At 42.5% G+C, this 20,753-nt stretch overlaps 1 protein-coding gene across 1 annotated transcript in view; it reads left to right on the top strand.

Annotated features, from left to right (window-relative positions):
• The first annotated feature begins 4,344 nt into the window (after positions 1-4,344).
• The window catches only part of RAB2A (RAB2A, member RAS oncogene family), a 90,686-nt gene continuing 74,277 nt past the window's right edge, over positions 4,345-20,753 (top strand). Inside the window, exon 1 of the mRNA XM_062188458.1 lies at positions 4,345-4,643. Within this exon, the coding sequence (XP_062044442.1) occupies positions 4,598-4,643 (46 nt within the window). The 5' untranslated portion in view covers positions 4,345-4,597. The remainder of the gene's footprint in view (positions 4,644-20,753) is intronic.

Here is a 20,753-nt window from a genome sequence, read left to right as displayed (position 1 = left end):
AGTTTGGAGAGGATTTTCTCAAGGTCAGCTACTTAGTAGCAACAAGAGACCATAATTCAGACCTCCTGGATTCTCATATTAGGCCTTTCTCCAAACCACTTTATCTGCTGAAAGCGCTAGGTAAAATCTGAAGGACATAGAAAAAAATTTTAATTTAAGAAAATTTCGCTGGTTTAATTCACTTTTTTTATTAATTATTAGTTCAAAATATTTTATATAGCTTCATTTTTAACATACTTTTATGAAACGAATTTATCATCATTCTAATATCCAGTATTTCTGTAGCTGAGACACTTAAATCAGTCTTTTCTGTTACTAATAATCAATCCATTGGTAGAAAGAATAGCCTATACATAAGCTAAAGTTTCTTTTCCCAAAAAAACACACACAGTGACTGAGGAGGTGAACTTGCTATCATTAACTTTTGACTCTTCAAGTAATATGAATGCCAGGGCAGTCCTCCTGTAGCCTTCATCAGGTCAAAGCACACGGAGACTCTAACCTCCATCAAGGCAGGGTCCTCACTGGACTCATTGAACTCCCATAGCTCTAATTGACAGGCTGGAGGTGGAGGTTCAGAGAGGGAATGAAGGAGAGGGGAAATAACTCCAGTGTGTATTTAATCTCTCCTGTGTGTTTGACATTGTGCTGGACACTTTTCACACCTTATCTCATGGGGAAGCAAAGGCTGAGGGAGTTCAGTAATTGACTCAAGATCCCTCAATGGTTAGTAAAGTCAGGGTCTAAATTGAATTTTTCCTTCCTCCAAAACTGGTACTGAGCTATTTTCTGAGAAATCAGTTCTGTCGCGATATTTAGACATGGCTGAAAGAAGGCATTTCACAGATATATATATAATATATATATATTATATATATGTATATATATATATATATCATTTTGCATAACACTTTTGGGAGGATTGACTAAAAAATCACAGAAACCAAGGTAAGAACCTCAACATTTCAGTATTCTAAACCACTCTCTATCCTTCCACCCCATCTTCCTTCCACAGTCTGACAGTCACCAAAACCAGAGAAAATATAAACATCCAAAAATTTGGTTGGAAACAGCAAATGCAACATTCTTATAGAATACTACTATATTTTAAAATGTCATGAAAGGGGCTGGTGCTGTGGTGTACCAAGTTAAGCCTCTGACTGTGGTGCCACCATTCCATATAGTTGCCAATTCATGTCCCAGCTGCTCCTCTTCTGATCCAGCATCTCTGCTAATGGCCTGGGAAAGCAGTGGAAAGATGGCCCAAGTGCTTGGGCCTCTGCCACTCCATGTGGGAGACCCAGAAGAAGCTCCTGGCTCCTGGCTGCGGATTGGCCCAGCTCTAGCCATTGCAGCCATTTTGGGAGTGAACCAGTGGATGGAAGATCTCTCTCTTTCTCTCACTCTCTCACTCTTTCTCTTTCTCTTTCTCTCTCTCTCTCTCTCTCAACTCTGACTTTTAAATAAATAAATAAATCTTTAAAAAAAAAAATGTCATAGAGAGCTTGAGTAAGTTCAACGCTGAAGACCATAGTCTCACATCTTTAAAGTTCATAGTTTTGACCTTCAGATTATATAAGATGTAAGACTGAGGGAGGAGGTTTTTGGAATTCATCCACAAGTGATTGAAAACAGCTGAAAATCAACCTAAATGGAAACTCTCAGGAAGCATTGTACCACTTAAGGCAGGAGGAGTTTTTTCTGTTACTTTAGGGGATTTTTTCTTACAAAATGTACTTGATTTCTATGTGCTAAAATACAATGTTTTAAATGAGGTTTTGTGGTGTTTATTTTTTTTACATTGTCTTTTTTTTTACTATTAAACTTTTATTTAATGAATATAAATTTCCAAAGTACAGCTTATGGGTTACAATAGCTTCCCCCTCCCAAAACTTCCCTCCCACCCACAACCCTCCCCTTTCCCGCTCCCTCTCCCCTTCCAATCACATCATGATTCATTTTCAAAAATTAAAAAAAAAAAAAATAAGGCCGGCGCCGTGGCTTAACAGGCTAATTCTCCGCCTTGCAGCGCCGGCACACCGGGTTCTAGTCCCGGTCGGGGCACTGGATTCTATCCCGGTTGCCCCTCTTCCAGGCCAGCTCTCTGCTATGGCCTGGGAAGGCAGTGGAGGATGGACCAAGTGCTTGGGCCCTGCACCCGCATGGGAGACCAGGAGAAGCACCTGGCTCCTGGCTTCGGATCAGCATGATGCGCTGGCCGCAGTGGCCATTGGAGGGTGAACCAACGGCAAAAAGGAAGACCTTTCTCTCTGTCTCTCTCTCTCACTATCCACTCTGTCTGTCAAAAAATAAATAAATAAATTTAAAAAAAGCCAAAAAAAAAAAAATTGTGGTGTTTATTTATACTATGTATTGCTTCCAAAAGGATGTAAGAGAGTTTATAGGTTTAGAGCAAATAATAACATTAGTTACATGTAGAAAAAATATAGACCTAAAATAGAACAGGATGAAGCTGATTTTAAAACATGAATTAATACGTTATTATGCCTTTACTCCCTCAAGGAAACTTCTAGAAATTATGCAGCACTATGGGGCCGTTGCTGTGGCGCAGCAGGTTAACACCCTGGCCTGAAGCTCCAGTATCCCATATGGGCGCAGGTTCTAGTCCCGGCTGCTCCACTTCTGATCCAGCTCTGTGCTATGGCCTGGGATAGCAGCAGAAGATGGCCCACGTCCTTGGGCCCCTGCACCCATGTGGGAGACCCAGAAGAAGCTCCTGGCTCCTGGCTTCAGATCGGCACAGTTCCAGCTGTTGTGGCCATCTGGGAACCAGTGGATGGAAGACCTCTCCTATCACCCAGGAGAGACTGGGTGAAGGCACTCCAATGAGAGGAACAAATGGCTACTGGAATCTGGAGGCCTTGGCCAAAGACCTCCCCTTCTCCAAGCAAAAGATAAGTGAAGTAGATTATGTAATTCCAGGTGACTTTTCATGTCAAATTTTTGCATGCTATCCCTGAAGCTTTAGTAAAATCTCCTTTAAGTATTCCAGAAAAACTCACGAGTTCATACTGGGCAAAGCCATCCAAAACATGTTGCAACCAACCCCAGCCAGTTCGGCATGCTAGTGTCAAGAGTAATTACATAATCAGGGATCCCACAAGGGAGAGAACATTAGGCAAGGAGAACCAGGGCCACTGAATCCCTGTCACTTCTTCCCAGCAATAATTCTTCTTCCACTGCCAACATTAGAGGGTACCAGTTAGTAAATTAGCTTCCTTATGCAACTTTAAATTCTCCAAACAGAGCCATGAACTTCGCACATTCTGTTCCCTGTGCATAAACTTTGACTCCTTCTTCCGTATGTTTGTCCTCTTGACAACCCCTTGCATGCTCAGATTTCTGGTTCAGGCATCGTCTTCCCCACATCTTTCCTAAAATTAAATTAGCTGTTCCTCTTCCAAACCTGTGCTCCTTTCAAATGGCCTACTCCAGCTGCTTTGCCTAGTGTTGTGGAAAACATTAGCATGTAGTTGTATTCAGTATTTGTTGAATGAACATAAAATTGACCTGTTTTTCTTTAACAGTCTTTTTAATAGGTAATTCACAAACACTGCAGACATTTTTGAACCACACAAAAAAATTCAGTGAAAAGTAGATCCCTGCCCAATTCCATCCCTTCCTTTCGTATCCATTGTTTCCTCTCAGATTGATTATGCGCACGCATATTTAAGAATATTCTGTAATTTTTTACACACAGCAAAAACATTTACAATATGAAATAATTACTATATAAATATAAACATACATACATACAAGTATATGACATATAACCATACACAATACATAACTTAAATATCTCTTTAGACACACAAGCTGTTTTGTTTCTCCCTAACGCAAGTCAGGCTTCTTTCTTCAATCACGAGTGGCGTAGTAGTCCACCGTAGAGAACACCATCATTTACTTCCCAATCCCTGACACTTCCATTAAGACCCCGTCCCAAACAAAAATGCCATCGCCCCACCCCAGGCCCCAGCAGCTCCCACATCTTCCAACGCCTCCTCGAAACCCAGAGGGGCTCCCTGCACCGAACGCCACCTGCGCCTTCCCGCCACCAACGCGGCGCGTGAGGCGGCCACGGAACCGAACGCTCCCGCCCCTCCCCCCGCGTCTCAAGGCCGCCTGGGTCGCCAGCTCAAACGAGCCGGAACAATCAGCGCCCGGCCTTGCAGGCGCGGGGCTGAGGGGGAAGCCAGGCCGCGGCGGGCTCGGCGTGGGGCGGGGCTCTGGCGGGACTGGGCGGGGCTCCGGCCGGCGGGGCGCGGCCGAGGTGCGGGGCTCCTCCCCTTTCCTCCCGCGGCGCCGGCGGCCGCAGCACTTCCGGGTCGGCGCGGAGGCGGGGCGGAGGCGCCGCGGCGGCTGTTATTGTTCGGCTGGGCTCGGCCGGGCGCTGTCTCCCTCGGCTCGGTAGTGTCAGTTTGTCCGGCTTCCTCTCGGCCCCTCATTCCCGGCGGCTGACGGCGGCAGCGGGCGGAGCCTGGCGTTTCGGGGCTGAGCGGCGCCGGGGTGAGGGGCGCGGAGGAGGAGCAGTAGCAGGAGGAGGAGCCGTGTGCCCTGGCACCGAGCGGCCGCGGCCATGGCGTACGCCTATCTCTTCAAGTACATCATCATCGGCGACACAGGTGAGGCCCTGCGCGCGGTCGGACGGTGTCGGCAGCCTGTGTGCCCGGGCTGAGGAGGCCAAAACGGCGTCTGGCGGCGGTGCGGGCGCTGACTCCACCCGGCGCCTCCCTCCCGGCCGCGCAGCTCCATTTCCGCAGTGCTGGAGCTGGTGACGTGGGCGCTGCGAGCGGCCGCGGCCTGGCCAGGCCCGGCCCGGCCCGCGGCCCCCGCCCTGGCCAGCCCTGCAGCCGAGGGCCGCGGCAGCCGTGTGCGACACCTAGTCTGGAAAAGTGTGTGACAGCAGGGGCGAGCCAGCCCAGCGCCGTCAGGGCCCGACCCAGACGATTGTGCCCCGGCCCCAGGCCCGTTCTTGCGTCCCTTCGTGGTCTCCCCGGGAAAAGGGAGGGGGGAGAACCGAAGGGGAAGGGACCGGGGTCTTGATTTTCCTTACCAGCCCCACTTCCTCCAGCCAGCACACATCTACCCTAGGCCTGGGCTAGGCGCTCCCTGATGTGGGACAGACAGCTGAGAAGGAGAGAAGAAAGCCTTTAAAAAAAATTGTTACTTAACACTTTCAAGTCCCGAGTCAGCATAAATCCCATCTCGTTATTTGACAGCTAGGGAATCCCTTTCAGGGTCATTAAAGCATGAAAGAGTTCTGTCGACTTCTGCCACGTGTGAACGGGTTGATAGCAGTGTTGCAGGGCTGGGTCAGGACTGGGTGTGTGCAAATGTGTGTCTGGGGGGGGGGGGGGGGGGGGGACGCTGAGGTTTTAGATGGGCCTGGGGGTCCCAGCTGCTAGTTTTCAGGTGACCTCATGTCCATGTGAAATGCAAGGAAATTCGATTATTCTTACTTTAAATAACATCCTGGCGTGTTTCACAGTTAAGCAAACTCATCATAACATAGTGTTTAATACCTGTGATTTGGGCTTTACTTGAAACCTAAGAATAAACCCAAAGCTTGTTCAGGTGTTACAACTATTAATATACGCGGGTCTGATTTCAGTGGGGACTCTTGCACAACTTTGGACCCTTTGCACAATTTTGGAAATGTGAGCAACAGCAGCTTGTGGTTGCACTAATGATGTAGCATATTCTGCAAGTAACCAAGGAAGCCCGTTGATTGCTGCCTTGAAGTAAAACTTTGTGTTATAAATATGGATTTTTGGCAAGGATTTTTGGTGTGTGTATTTATGGAAACTGAATGGTTTTCTATGTAAGAAAGATCCCACGTATAGCAATGTTTTGCAAATAGTTAATCGTATATTTATAAACCTTTAATGAATGCCGTTGTGTATTTTTAAGGAGAAAGGAAAAGTCTAAAGCCTTCTGGCAAAATTTGATTTAGGCTGTCAAAACAAGATTCAAGCTGAGAGAGATGTCACATTAACTATTTTTTGTAAATATTTATTTATTTTATTATTTGAAAGGCAGAGTGACAGAGAGGCAGAGTCAGAGAGAGAGAGAGACACCAGATTTGAGAATTAGAGAGGCATGACTGTGGCCATTTGGCTATCTCAGCAGTAGTGAAGATTCAAAATTAGACTTTGCAGGTTGCCTTTTTAAACCTTTATTTATTTTTTTTTTTTTAGCTTTTTAATTGAGGAAATAAAGTATTGTGCAGGCAGGAGTGGGGTTACAGATATTAACAAGTTGGGTGCTCTCTGCTCTTAGAATTTGCTCTCATCCAAAAACAGGCCCTAGGCAGTTGAAAGGGAAGACACTCTTTTCTGGCTATTATTACTGTTCCAATCTAATTCAAGCACTGAATACTTGACATTAGACTGTATAAAGTACCATTTTCTCCCCACTCCAGTTCAGCCAGTATAGTTTGCTGTCAGCTTAATCTTCCTGAAATGTGGTATCTGGAGGCTATTCCGCTGCTCGCTCACATTTTTTAGTTTGACCCTCAGTGAACTGCATATTTTAGCTTTTATCTGTTTTTGCTGGCATCTCTCTTGCTATTTCCCCACCTTGCTTCTGCCAGTGAGATCCAGTGGCTGATTTCTGTGGCTTTAGCTGGCACCTGCTTCTCTCTGTGTGGAGTCTCTTTTGCTATAATCTCTCGCTCTGGGAATTCTGTCTTTCGAAGGCTAACCAGGTCTTCCATAATGCCTGAAGAGTAAATATATAGAGCTTTTATTATGTGCCAAGATTGCCCTTACATCCTGACTGGAAGGAACTATTCCCTTTCTGAATTTGTGCTTCTCACTTTGCCCCGAATGAGTTGTTTTATAGGTACTTGATGTGGACATCTATAGGTACTTGATGTGGACATCTAAATTTGATTATGTGCTGCCTGAGAAATGATGCTGTAGGCCGGTGCCACGGCTCAATAGGCTAATCCTCTGCCTGCGGCGCTGGCACACCAGGTTCTAGTCCCTGTCGGGGCGCCGGGTTCTGTCCCGGTTGCCCCTCTTCTAGGCCAGCTCTCTGCTGTGGCCCAAGTGCTTGGGCACCTGCACCCGCATGGGAGACCAGAAGAAGCACCTGGCTCCTGGCTTCGGATCAGCACAATGCGCCGGCCACAGCACGCCGGCCGCAGCAGCCATTGGAGGGTGAACCAATGGCAAAGGAAGACCTTTCTCTCTGTCTCTCTCTCTCTCACTGTCCACTCTGCCTGTCAAAAAAAAAAAAAAAAAAGAAAGAAAGAAAGAAAAAGAAAAGATGCTTTGTATGACTGTTTCAGGAATTGCCTACTAAAGAGAAGGCAGCCCTATGAAATTAATGAATGAGGACCCAAACCAGTGTATTCCTTATTATACATTAGTAACTTGATAGAAACTTTTTAGCCTAATTCTGTCACTTTTTATTGACTAGCCAAAATCCATTATTATATTTCTTCAATTAAGACTATATCCATAGTTGTAAGATACACTCTATGTGGCCCTCCACCTAAAAAAAAAATATTGAATCTGTTCTGTGAGATCATTGAGTTTTTTAAAAAGTAGTGTAAGAAACATACATGTTAGAATGAAGGGACTCATCTATATTGCTGTTTCTTTCTGTAGCCTGTAAAATAGTCATTCTTAGTGAAAATACTTTGATTTCCCAAGAGAAAGGAACCGTGCACATTTTTTTGCTTTGTTTTCTCATAGAAGAAGTTTTAAAAACTTTTGCATGACCATGAATATATTGATCTGTTTTCCTGCTGTGAGACCATATCCAGTTGAAATGTGGCTTTAAACCTTTCATTGGTACTGTCTTGTTTCTGAAAAATTATGTAGGATAATGTGTCAATTAAATCCAGATGGAAAATGACTTTTTAAAGACTTATTTATTTATTTAGAGAAACAGAGTTACAGACAGAAGAGACATAGGGAGGGGTCTTCCATCTGCTTGTTCACTCCCCAAATGGCCACAACGGCCAGAGCTGGACCCATCCAAAGCCAGGAGCCAGGAGCTTCTTCCGTGTCTCCCATGCAGATGCAGGGGCCAAAACACTTGGGCCATCTTCCACTGCTTTCCCAGACCATCAGCAGGGAGATGGATCAGAAGTGGAGCAGCTAGATCAGAAGTGGAGCAGCTGGGGCTTGAACCGATGTCTGTAAGGGATGCTGGCACTGCAGGCAGAGTCGTAACCTACGCCACAGTGCCAGTCCCTGGAAAATGATTTTTAACAAGCCTGATCTCATAAGCAGATAATCATCAAGAATAGAGGGAAAGAAAAAGTCTGATAAACCTATGATTGTTGCTCCTAAAACTCTGCCATTTTGCCTCATTACTAACCCTTCCTGGCGTTCAACCAGGTACTGAAAGGGACAGACATGATTGTGTCCTTCTATCGTATCTCCTCCAAGCAACCCCACCTAAAGAAAGAAAAGTCCCATCAAAACACCTGGCCAATTCCTATGCATCCAGTCTTTTAAGATAGTTACAAACCCTACTATTCCCTATTGTTTTATACTGGTCCCCACCACTTTGTGCCCACTCTCAGTTGCATTTTGAATAATCTTTTTTTGTCAGGAAGGTGTGTAATATTGTCTTAGATGTAAAGGTAGGCCATTCAGTCAGAGATTTTTAATAGTTAAGTTATGCGCCTTTAGGGGAGGTGCTGTAAATCTTAGGAGGTGATGTTTGAACAGAAATTAGAGTGATAAGAACAGATTTGCTATATGTGCAAAGAGGAATGTCTGCAGCTCAGGATTGAGTGTCCTGGGTTGGAGATTTGAGAGCTAATTATATGTAATGAAATCTTCATTATCTTACAGTTTCATTATTTTGACATTAGGAGTCTTTTAGTAAAGCAAAAATTTTCATAACATTAAGCTATATAAGTTACTACTTAAAGAAATTAATACTTTCCCAAGCTGTCTTCGCCATTTATTCCCATCCTCCTGCTTTGGGATTATCAAAATATAGTTCAAATTAGTTGCAAAGTGAAATAGATGCTCAAAAAATGCAAGCTCACATTAAAATGCAAGGTCTCATTTATTTGATGAAAATTATCTTGTAGCATTGATTCACATGCAATGTCATTGACAAACGGGAATCCAGCAGAGTTGCCCTCCCAGAATAAAGTGGGTGGTCATCATTCACTAATAGAGAAAGTTTGGATGTGATGGTGGAGAAGATGAGAAGATTACCAGCATAAGAGACTAAGAAAGAAGACTCAAAAATAGAGACTTGGGCAGTATAGCATCAACAGTCATCTACATGCAGTTCCCAGAGAGGGAGTGGTCATCAGTGTCAGATGCAGCAGAAGGCAAGGACTGCTGGTTAAAATGGTGGGAAGGTGTTAGTGCTTTGCCACAGTGTTGGATTGAGTATTGAATGAGGGAGAAAAAACAGTTAACAAAAGTGGGGTGTGTGTATGTGTGTTTTAAAGCAACTGGATTTTTAGATGTAGCATGTGAAAATATGGGAAAAGTCTCAGACTACACACTTTGCAGTTACTTCTGGAGAGGAAAAGTAAAATTCTGTTTGTATTGGTGTTCGTGAAATGGGACTTTCTGTATTTTATGGTTCATCCCACTATTTTTTTTGTTTTTAATTTTAAGAAATAACACAAAAAGTGGTAGTACTTTAAAAAGGGGGATGTTAGAAAGTTTAAAACAAATGGTTCATCATACTTTTTAGAATTAGAAAGAGAGGAAGAGATAGAGAGGGAAGTTTTGCATCCACCAGTTCACTCCCCAGATGGCTGGATTGGCCTGGCCCATCTGGGAGCCAGAAACTTCAGCCGGGTCTCGCATGTGGGTTTCAGGGGCCTAAACACTAAACACTTAGGCCATCTTCTGCTGCTTTACCTAGGCCATTAGCAGGGAGCTGGATTGGACAGAAGTGGAGCAGCCAGGACTCAGTGTCCACATGGGATACTGACATTGCAGTCGGCACAGCTTAACCTGCTACGCCATAATGCTGGTCCCCATCTCACTATTTTTTTTTTTTTTATTTAAAGAAAAATCACATGTCTTATTGATGCTTTTTTTTTTTTTTTCCTTTAGTAAACATCTTGGAAAGTTTAAAATAGAGCCAGTGAGTGGGCTATTCTGTTGAAAACTGAGTATGAGAGGGAAGAAGTAAGAACTATAGACTTTGTTGCAAAAACAGGTTGGCTAGTGTGTATCCACACATGAATGTATTTTAAGTTAGGAGAGACCTGCCATTGAAAGCTAAGAAAGAGAGAAGGAGCAAAATCCCAGAGGACCTGGAGAAGTAATCAGGTTAGATTCTCTAGAGCTTTCGAATTTTAACAGGAACAAACAAACAAAAAAAGACTCCTCCCTGGGGGACACTCAACCTTGAGTTTCTTTATATTCTTGTGAATCATCTGAAGTATTTGTTTTTTTGTTTTTTGTTTTTTGGCAGGCAGAGTGGATAGTGAGAGAGACAGAGAGAAAGGTCTTCCTTTTTGCCATTGGTTCACCCTCCAATGGCCGCCGCGGCCAACGCATGGTGCTGATCTGAAGCCAGGAGCCAGGTGCTCCTCCTGGTCTCCCATGCGGGTGTAGGGCCCAAGCACTTGGTCCATCCTCCACTGCCTTCCCGGGCCATAGCAGAGAGCTTGCCTGGAAGAGGGGCAACCGGGATAGAATCCGGCGCCCCAACCGGGACTAGAACCCGGTGTGCCGGCGCCGCAAGGCGGAGGATTAGCCTGTTAAGCCACGGCGCCGGCCTGAAGTATTTGTTTTTTAAAAGATTCAGTTGTCTAACTCCTACCAGAGATTTTGATTCACTAAACTTGAGATAGAGCCAAAAACACTATTCATTTTATTTTATTATAGGAATAGGTTTGTTAGAGTATCTTTAGGAAACAGTGGAAAAACAAGTTTAGAGTTAAAAATTCATTCAAGTTTTTATTTATAATAATGCATATGAAAGAGTATATATAATATATATAATTTGATAGTCTTAAAGAATAAAAATAAACACCATGCCAAAGGAATACACATCCTCATTACATACCTCTCCCTTTCAACCGGTCCTCAACCATCAGCCTGAATTTTATATTAATCCTTTCATTGCTTTTCTTAACTTATTCATCCCTAACCCACCTTGTTTAGTCTTGCCTGTTCTTAGATGTTGTTAGCTGCTTCACTCATCAAATGAGAGCTGAAATATGTCAGAAACATATCTTTTAGTATCATCTAGAATACATGTTCTGCTTCTTTTGTACCTAAATTTCTGTTTTTTACATGTTATTTTTAGTTGGTCTTTCAAGATTTTTGGCTAGCTCTTTCCTTTTCAGCCCTTCCTAACCCAGTTTATTTGCTACTTTCTCCCATCTAATATTTATATTGCATCTGAGACTTTATTTTGAACCATTGAGACTGTTTGTCCTGGTCTCATTTGTTTTTCCCTTTGTAACCTTCCATGGTTAAACCTCACCATCTCAGATAATGTCCCTTTTTCTTTATCTTTTTTTTTTTTTTTTTTTTGAGAGGTAGAGTTGCAGACAGTGAGAGGAAGAGACAAAGATCTTCCTTCTGTTGGTTCACCCCCCAAATGGCCACAACGGCCGGAGCTGCGCCAATCTGAAGCCAGGAGCCAGGATCTTCTTCCAGGTCTCCCACACAGGTTCAGGGGCCCAAGCATTTGGCCATCTTCTACTGCTTTCCCAGGTCATAGCAGAGAGCTGGATTGGAAGAGGAGCAGCCCGGACTAGAACTGGCACCCAAATGGGATGCTGGCACCGCAGGTGGAGGATTAACCTGTGCCATGGCGCTGGCCCCTTTGTCCCTTTTTCTTCTCGGTGCTCTTGTCCTTTTTGTCCCACTCCAGCATGAAATTACCTTCTCTTTTATCTCCTGACAATTCTCCATTTTCTCTCTCCAGTTCTCCTCCTCCTGCAGTAACCAATGAATTTGCTGTTTGTAGACCCTAATATTGCCAGCTCAGCTGGTTTCCCCTCTCCTTCTGGTCCAGCTGTGCTTGATGCATTTTGTTATTCTCTGTTCATTGTCAGTCTGTGAGGCTGTGAGACTGTGTCCTTTACTACAAAAAGATGTAGTCACGTACAGCCCTCCCTTGTCTCCTTCCTAAGTTTTCATTTTCCTATTTGATTGCTCAGCTTTGCTTATTTGTAAGTTGTAAAATATTCTTCATTTTAGCTATATTATATTTCACTTGTAAATAAAGGATGCTTAGCAAAAGGATACTAGATTCACTCTGCTGACATACTCGGGTGGTCACTGCCTGTTAATTCCTGCAGTGCATCTCAATTCAAACCTCTTGGGTCTGATCCTTAGAGATGCTATTTCTGTAGCTGTACCAGTAAGCCCTGGACATCTGTTTTATTTTATTTTATTTTATTTTTTTTAAGTATTATTTGTAGTGGTAGTATTGTTTATTCCTCCACTGCTCAGTTGTGGACCATTTTTGCCTGTTTTTCTAAATTGATTCTTCTTTTTCTGCTGTCATATTTTTTTTGTGCTTTTGGGAATTTTATTTAAATGACCTCTAAAGGTAGATCCAGACTGACTTTATATGGGCTTCTTCATCACATTAGCTTTTGACTCTATGTGTAGGTGGTAGGTTCCCAGGAGGAGTCCTCCACATGTTTTTGTACTTCTACAAAATATCAAAGACTTGTTATCTTTTAATCCTTCAATGCATATGTTAGGTTACCATTTTACAGATGAAGAAACAATTGTGTCATTTGGAGCAAATAGTTTTATTAAGTGGTAGAGCAAAGACCTAAGGCTTGCTAACTCCCAAGGTCCATGCCGTTGATCATAGGGTGATCTGACTTCATTCTCCTCTTCTCTGCTTTCTCCTATCTTCTAGTTTTTACTTTTCATGGCCATCACATAACTTTAGATTCCTCCCAGTTCTCTCTGCAAGAATGCTCCCATTGTTCTGGTATAGCTGACATTTACTCAGTTTTGGTCAAATCTGAGGGAGAAGGGAAAAAAAATCTTGATGACCACATACTGCAGCCAACTCCTTGAAGGCAAGATGATGCCTGGCATAGTTAGTGCTTCAGAAAATGATGATGAGTGAATGCTCTGCTGCATAGGCTGCATGCATTGACCAATTCATTCTTCCTTGTTTAGGAAAGGATTTAAGTGTAGTTATAGAAACATTGTCACAGGTTTTTTAATGTAAATGAGAGATATTAGTTTTCTCTTTCTAACATGACAGACTACCCAAAACTTAGTAGCTCAAACAACAGAAATGTATCTTAATGTTCTGTAGTTCAGAAGTCTAATGTGAAAAATGGGGCTAAAATCAACATTTCAATAGAGCTGCATTCCCTTCTGGAGCATTCTTGCTTATTCAAGAATGTAGTTCCTTGCAGCTGTAGGCTGAGATCTCCATTTTCTTGCTGGTTGTCATTTGAGGGTTCTTGGAAGCTTTAGGACTTTACCCAGATACCAATACTCCCTGGCTCAAAGTCTCCTTTATCCATCTTCAAAGCCAGCAACATAGGTTAAGTCCTTCTCTTGCCCTATCTTTCTGATTCTTCTTGGGTCATTCTGTCTCTCACTCTAATCTAGGAAAGTTTCTTTACTTTTAAGAATTTCTGTGATTAGGGCAGCTGTTGACATAGTAGTTAAACTGACAGTTGGGATGCCTGCATCCGTATCAGAATGCCTGGATTCAAGTCCTGGCTCTACTCCCTGTTCCAGCTTCCTGCCAGTGAACATCCTGTAGGGCAGCAGGTGATGGCTCAAGTTGATTTCCTGGCTTCCAGCTTCAGCCTGGCACAGCCCCAGCCATTGCAGGTCGTTTGAGAAGTAAACCAGTAGGTGAAAGCTCTTTTTTCCATCTGTCTCTAAAATAAATAAATAACAATTTAGAGATAATTTATGTGATTAGATTAGGTTTACCTGGATAATGTCCTCATCTCCAGGTCTACTCTTTTTTCTTTTTTAAGATTTATTTGTTTGAAAGGCAGAGTTACAGAGTGAGGGAGATACCAAGAAAGAGAAAGATCATCCATTTGCTGGTTTATTCCCCACATGGCTACAACAGCTGGAGCTGGGCCAGGCTGAAGCCAGGAGCCAGGAACTTTATCTGAATCTCCCATGTGGGTGGCGGGGGCCCAAATACTTGGGCCGCCTTCTGCTGCTTTCCCAGGCACATTAGCTGGAAGCTGGATCAGAAATGGAGCAGCTGGGACTGGAACCAGTACCCATACGGGATGTCAGCATCACAGGCAGTGGCTTAACCTACTGTGCCATATAGAGTAGCTTATTCACAGGTTTTAGGTTTTAGGGCATGGCCATCGTTTGGAACACATTATTTTGCCTGCCATAAAGGGCTCAGGAACAAATAGTAGGATCAATAAAATGAAATCAGAAGGGTCAGAAGGGACATTAATAATCAAAAATTGTATGATATGAAGTTGTATATACCCCTTCAAGCCTTCAAAATGGGCACTGTATTTAGCACTAAGCAGTGCAAACAGACAGCCCTGCTCATTTGCCTTAATTATAGAATTTGTTTTTTAAAATATGCATATGTATATACTTAACTCCTGACACTGAGTCATGAAAATAATTTTTCTTCTGATTCCTTCTAAAAACAAATATAGAATAAGGTAGGGAAAGAATATAAGTATGCAACTGAGTTTATAAGGTATTTTCTCTGATCAGTAGTTTCTGTGAGGAAGACTCCATTTTATAGGTAAGCAAAGAGAAGCTGATTGTCACACCACACAGCTAGAAACTGACCACACTACATTTTGAAGCCAGGTCTTTTTGACTCCAAACTCCATGCTCTCTCCTCTGTGTCTTGATTCCTATAAATTCTGAATTACATCTCTTCTATTAGCTTACTAACTGCTTCATCCCATGAGCTGATATGTGGGAGTACCTGAGCTTTCTCAGTTTCCTTTACCTGAACAGGTAGGACCTCTACTTGAGCAAAACAAAGCATGATTGTTCTACAGAAAACTAGGGAAAAGTCCTTTTTTTCTTCTTATTAACTAGTTATGTGCCTGTGGGCAACCTTCCTGAATATTAGTGTGTTCATCTATAAAGTGGAATGAAAAAATGAGATCATATATGTAACAATGACTTGAATAAGAAATGATTAATATTTCTTCCTTTTAATAACATTTTCTTGACTGTTGTGTGCAGTTTCTCCATATGCAGTTGAAAAACGGACCCAAATTTGACAAGTGCATTATTGTATCTGAGTATTGCTGACCATCATAGAAATAATTTATTTGGCCCTTTGTGTGTCCCAATATTTTTTTTCATATCCCTCCTTAGCTTGTTTGTTTGTAACCAGCTGATACCTTAAGGCCATCTTGAATCCTGACTGTTTCTTTCCTAGCTTGTTGGTGTTTTCTTGTACTTACCAGATGCTTTATGGAAAGTTCCTTAACATTATAAAGATTATTCATTTTATTCCAGGTATCTGTATTAAGCTGTGCTTAATTTAGTATATTTGATTATCCAAGCCCACGAATTATTTTAAGACACTTAAGGTTTTGTTCTAGGAAAGATCCAGCACACTCCAACTAGATCAAGAAAAGAGATTAATGATAAGAGTTTTAAGGAGGCCCACAGGAATCCAAGAAAAACTGTGTAAGCAAATCGTGATCAACTGATTACTCCCAAAGTCTTTGTTCTCCTCTTATGGCTTCTCATTTGATCCTTCAAGTGTTTAGAAAGGAGTTTGGATTTTTAAGCATATTTCCTTTTTCTTTCCCCAACAATCTTTTCATTATTGATTCTGACTTTACTAAGAGAATGTAGGCCATATGTGTTGTTTGTTCAGTTTTTGAGACTAATTTTATAGCTAATACTTGATCAACTGTTGTACAAGTCCCATGTGTGCTTGAAAAGTATAGTGTATGTCCTGGAGACAAATTTCCATACATGTCTACTAGATTAGACGTGATTTGTTTAGATCATAACTTCTGTAAAGCATTTTGTCTACTTCGTTTTTTGAGTTTAGGGCAGAGATGTTAAAATCTTGCACGACAATTTTTCTTATAGCTTAGATTTTGTTACCTATAAATTTGGAGGCTAATTTGTAAGATGCAGGCCGGCGCCGCGGCTCAATAGGCTAATCCTCCGCCTTGCGGCGCCAGCACACCGGGTTCTAGTCCCGGTCGGGGCACCGATCCTGTCCCGGTTGCCCCTCTTCCAGGCCAGCTCTCAGCTGTGGCCCGGGAGTGCAGTGGAGGATGGCCCAAGTGCTTGGGCCCTGCACCCCATGGGAGACCAGCAGAAGCACCTGGCTCCTGCCATCGAATCAGCGCGGTGCGCTGGCCGCAGCGCGCCTACCGCGGCGGCCATTGGAGGGTGAAACAATGGCAAAGGAAGACCTTTCTATCTCTCTCTCTCACTGTCCACTCTGCCTGTCAAAAAACTTAAAAAAAAAAAAAATTTGTAAGATGTATGTGGACTCAAGCCCTACATCTGGCTGGGAAGTTACTTTAATTAAGTTTTCCTCCACATGTTACTTAGTATAGTTTTTGGTATTCAAGATTTTAATGCTAATTTTAAATGTTAGGTTTTTCTATTTGCTTAGTATGTGCTTTTCCTTTTTTTTCTGTGAATTCATTTTGTTTGTTTTGTAGGATATAAATGTTACAGCCACGTTGAAGCTGCTTGTATATATACCCTTCATCTCCCTTCTTCCTTAGAGGGAATCACTTATGTGAATTCAGTGATTACTATTCCTGTGAAAGTTTCCATATAATTATACATGAGTATGTATGTCTGTGTAAAAGTACACAGTATATTTTTTCAAACTTCTCTTAGTAGATTGTTGCTGTACTTTCTCTGAAACTTATTTTGATAGATTTATTGCTACTAATACATTTTGTTCTATTTCATTTATATTAATTGCTTGGTTTTTTATTTATTTGCAAGACAAGGATATAGTGTGGGGATTAGTGGATAAAGCACATGAACAAATTCCTCATATGTTAGTTCGCTCCCCAGATGCCCTTAATGGCTCTGGGCCAGGCTGGGGACAAAACTGGGAGCTGGGTACTCAGTCAGGGTCTCCCATCTGGGTGGCAGTGACCCAGTTACTTGAGCCATCAGTACTGTCTCCCAGGGTCCACATTAGCAGAAAGCTGATGTCAAGAGCCAGAACCAGTATTGAATCCAGACAAGCAATACAGGGCACAGGTGCTAACTAGCAGTCTTAACTGCCAGACCACATGCCCATCCCACTTGAATGGTTTAATTTTAATTGTGTTCTGATGTTTTGTTTTGTTTTGTTTTGTTTTTTTAATTTTTTTTTTTGACAGGCAGAGTGGACAGTAGAGGGAGACAGAGAGAAAGGTCTTCCTTTTGCCATTGGTTCACCCTCCAATGGCCGCCGCGGTAGCGCGCTGCGGCCGGCGCACCGCGCTGTTCCGATGGCAGGAGCCAGGTGCTCCTCCTGGTCTCCCATGGGGTGCAGGGCCCAAGCACTTGGGCCATCCTCCACTGCACTCCCTGGCCACAGCAGAGAGCTGGCCTGGAAGAGGGGCAACCGGGACAGGAGCGGTGCCCCGACCGGGACTAGAACCCGGTGTGCCGGCGCCGCAAGGCAGAGGATTAGCCTAGTGAGCCGCGGCGCTGGCTGTGTTCTGATGTTTTATATGCCACAATTTTTCCCATTCTTTCACTGATAGAAATTTTAGTGTTATTTGTTGTTAACAAAAGACAATATCATATGGGTTGTTCTTGTGCTTCCCTCCCTGAACTGTTGTTACAGCTCTGGAAGTATACTCCATAGTGGAATTATGGACTGAGGGTGTGTGTCCGTGTAAAAGATTTGCAGCTAATCTAAATCACTTGTCCAAAGTAGTTATCAATTCTAGCTCTGATACTTTTTTTGAAAAAATATTTATCTATTTGAAAGGCAGAGTTGCAGAGGCAGAAGCAGAGAGAGTGAGAGGGCTTCCATCTGCTGGCCCACTCCCCAAATGGCCGCAACAGCCGGAGCTGGGCTGATCCAAAACCAAGAGCCAGGAGCTTCTTCCAGGTCTCCCACGTGGGTGCAGGGACCCAAGCACTTGGATCATCTTCCACAGCTTTCTCAAGCCATAGCAGAAAGCTGGATCAGAAGTGGAACAGCTGGGACTCGAACCAGTGCCCATATGGGATGCCAGCCCTAGAGGTGGTGGCTTTACCCGCTGGGCCACAGCACCTACCCCAGTGTCACTTTTTTTTTTTTTTAAGGGCCTGTAATTTTTTTTATATATCCCAGTGCTATATTTTTGTAAAAATTCAGTCAATATTTCTTTTAACTTTTTGCTTATTTGCTTTGATTGATTCCCCAAATAACCACAACACCTAACCAAGAACATAATCGAGATCTCTCAAGTCGGTGCCAGGAACCTAACTACTTAAGTCAGCCCTGCCGCCTCTGAGGGTCTGCATTAGCAGGAAGCCAGAATCAAGAGTCCAAGTGGGGACTCAAATCCAGATGCTCCATTGTAGGGTACAAATGTCTTAATCAGTATTTTAACTCCCAGACTAAATATCTTCCCTGAAAGGGTGTATTTTAAGAAGCTGTAATGGTTTTGTATCTATTGTAATCACTGATGAATTTGGATTTATTTCTGTTGTCAGGTACTATCCTAGAACAGTCACATGGACAGGGATCAAGACATGTGTCACAGGCATGCCCACTCACCATAGACTCTTGGGTGGAGACAGAGATATGTCCCAAACAGGAAATAATGTGGTAGTTGGGTTCCCTAAGCATTTGAAGAGGTGCTTTTCCCTTGGAGGACAGTGAGTGTAAAGAGAATATCTGCCACCAACTTAATTGTGTACATTAACAATTCAGATCCCTGATACATGAGAAACATGTGTGATATCTGCCTATGACAACCCATAGGGTTGTTCCCCAAACCCCAAGGTTGTTTGGGGTGGTTGTTTTTCCCCTTAACTTTACAGCTATCTTTGGAATTCAAATGTCAGTCATTTGTTTCCCTTCTATACAGTTGATATGCTATTGTAAGTGGTATATTCGTGCTTGCCCTGCTGACCCCAGCATTATTAAAATTGATGGATAACTCTCCCTTTTGTGTTTGTCCATTCTTAGCAATAATTGCTATGTATCTAGGAGGTAAATAATATATTATTCTAAGTGCTCTCTGATTATTTTAGCTTAGAGAGCATTCTTGAAAATTTTCCACAAGTCTTGTATTTTTTTTTTTAATTTAATTGACAGATAAAGTTATAGATAGACAGAAAGAAAGGTCTTCCTTCCGTTGGCCGCTACAGCCAGCACTGCGCCGATCCGAAGCCAGGAGCCAGGTGCCTCTTCCTGGTCTCCCATGCGGGTGCAGGGGCCCAAGCACTTGGGCCATCCTCCACTGCCTTCCTGGGCCACAGCACAGAGCTGGACTGGAAGAGTAGCAACCGGGACTAGAACCCAGTGCCCATATGGGATGCCGGTGCCACAGGCGGAAAATTAACCAAGTGAGCCATGGCACCGGCCCCTGCAAGTCTTGTATTTGTAATTAGAATATCCTGAGTAGTGTGATGGCTCCACTGCTTCCTGTGACCTTTGTGAAGTTCAAACATCCTCATTTTCTCATCTAGAAGAAATCAGTAATAGCGCTTGGTTTATCTACTAGGATTTTTGTGAGCTTGAAGTAAACAATATATGCAGTTGCTCTGTAAACTGCCAAAGGCTTTATTAATAGTAATATCTTAGAAATTTTTTCTAATCTTGTAAGCAATCTAAAATTTAGGTAATGGGATAGGTCTTGCCTATACAAAAAGCTATTCACTATGCTAACTTCAAACTAATTGCTTGAGTTGAAGGAAACAAGATCATATATTAACCAAAAACTGGCAAACTTTTTAATCCTAGATTCAGTATAAGAAAAGGTCCTTTTCAGTCCCAGTTGTCTTCGTGAGCCACTTGAGATTGAGAATTCTAAGAATGGGGGTATTGCTTTTCACTAATTTTCAGGAAAAAAGTGGTAAGGCCAGTAGTCATCTTCTACCTTGATTCCAGCTACACCCACTGTTGGTATCATGTAATACCAGTTGAATGATTTATCTCAATCTGAACCCTTTTGAAAAGAGAGAGTTTTGTAGATATACAGAAGACCTCCGTATAAATGAATCTGTTGATAAATGTTTATCTTGTCTTTTTAGATAAAGTACTATTAGTTCAATTTTAACCATTTCCAACAGTCCCAGGAAAGTACATGTGTCCAAAATCACTAGTGTTCAAACTTTTACTCAACTTGATACAAAATTATGGCAAAAAGAGTAAAAGAGCTATCAGTTATAAATTAAACCAGTAATAATTGTGTGCCTAGTATATTGATTTTTGCCAATCCTCTAAATAATGATATTTGTTACACTTTTTCAGGAAAATCTTGGGTACAAGGTGAAGAAATTCTACCAGTTTTCACAGCTAAATGGATTTTCAACAAGTTGAACAACTGTGTCCTTAAAGACTATAAGCAAGCTGTAGGGTATAGGCTGCTATATGCAGTTCTGGATTTTTTACATTTCATATGAGCAGTCGTGGGTAAAGTCCAACTTGGTTGGAAGAACTAATATATAATGCGAATAATAACAATTCAAAATGAACTTGATAGGCAAAATGATAGCCTAAGTTTAGGAAATGGAATTAAATAAAAATGAAGTTAAAGCCTCATGTTTACTTTAAAAATAACTGCTATAGAAATGCAAGGTAGAGGCTGACTGATTAAATAGCAGCACATGTTTCAAAATTTTAGAGTTTTACATGAC

Source organism: Lepus europaeus, chromosome 4, assembly GCF_033115175.1.
Source record: "Lepus europaeus isolate LE1 chromosome 4, mLepTim1.pri, whole genome shotgun sequence".
Classification (NCBI taxonomy): Eukaryota; Metazoa; Chordata; class Mammalia; order Lagomorpha; family Leporidae; genus Lepus; species Lepus europaeus.
This window is presented reverse-complemented; position numbering and strand designations above follow the sequence as displayed.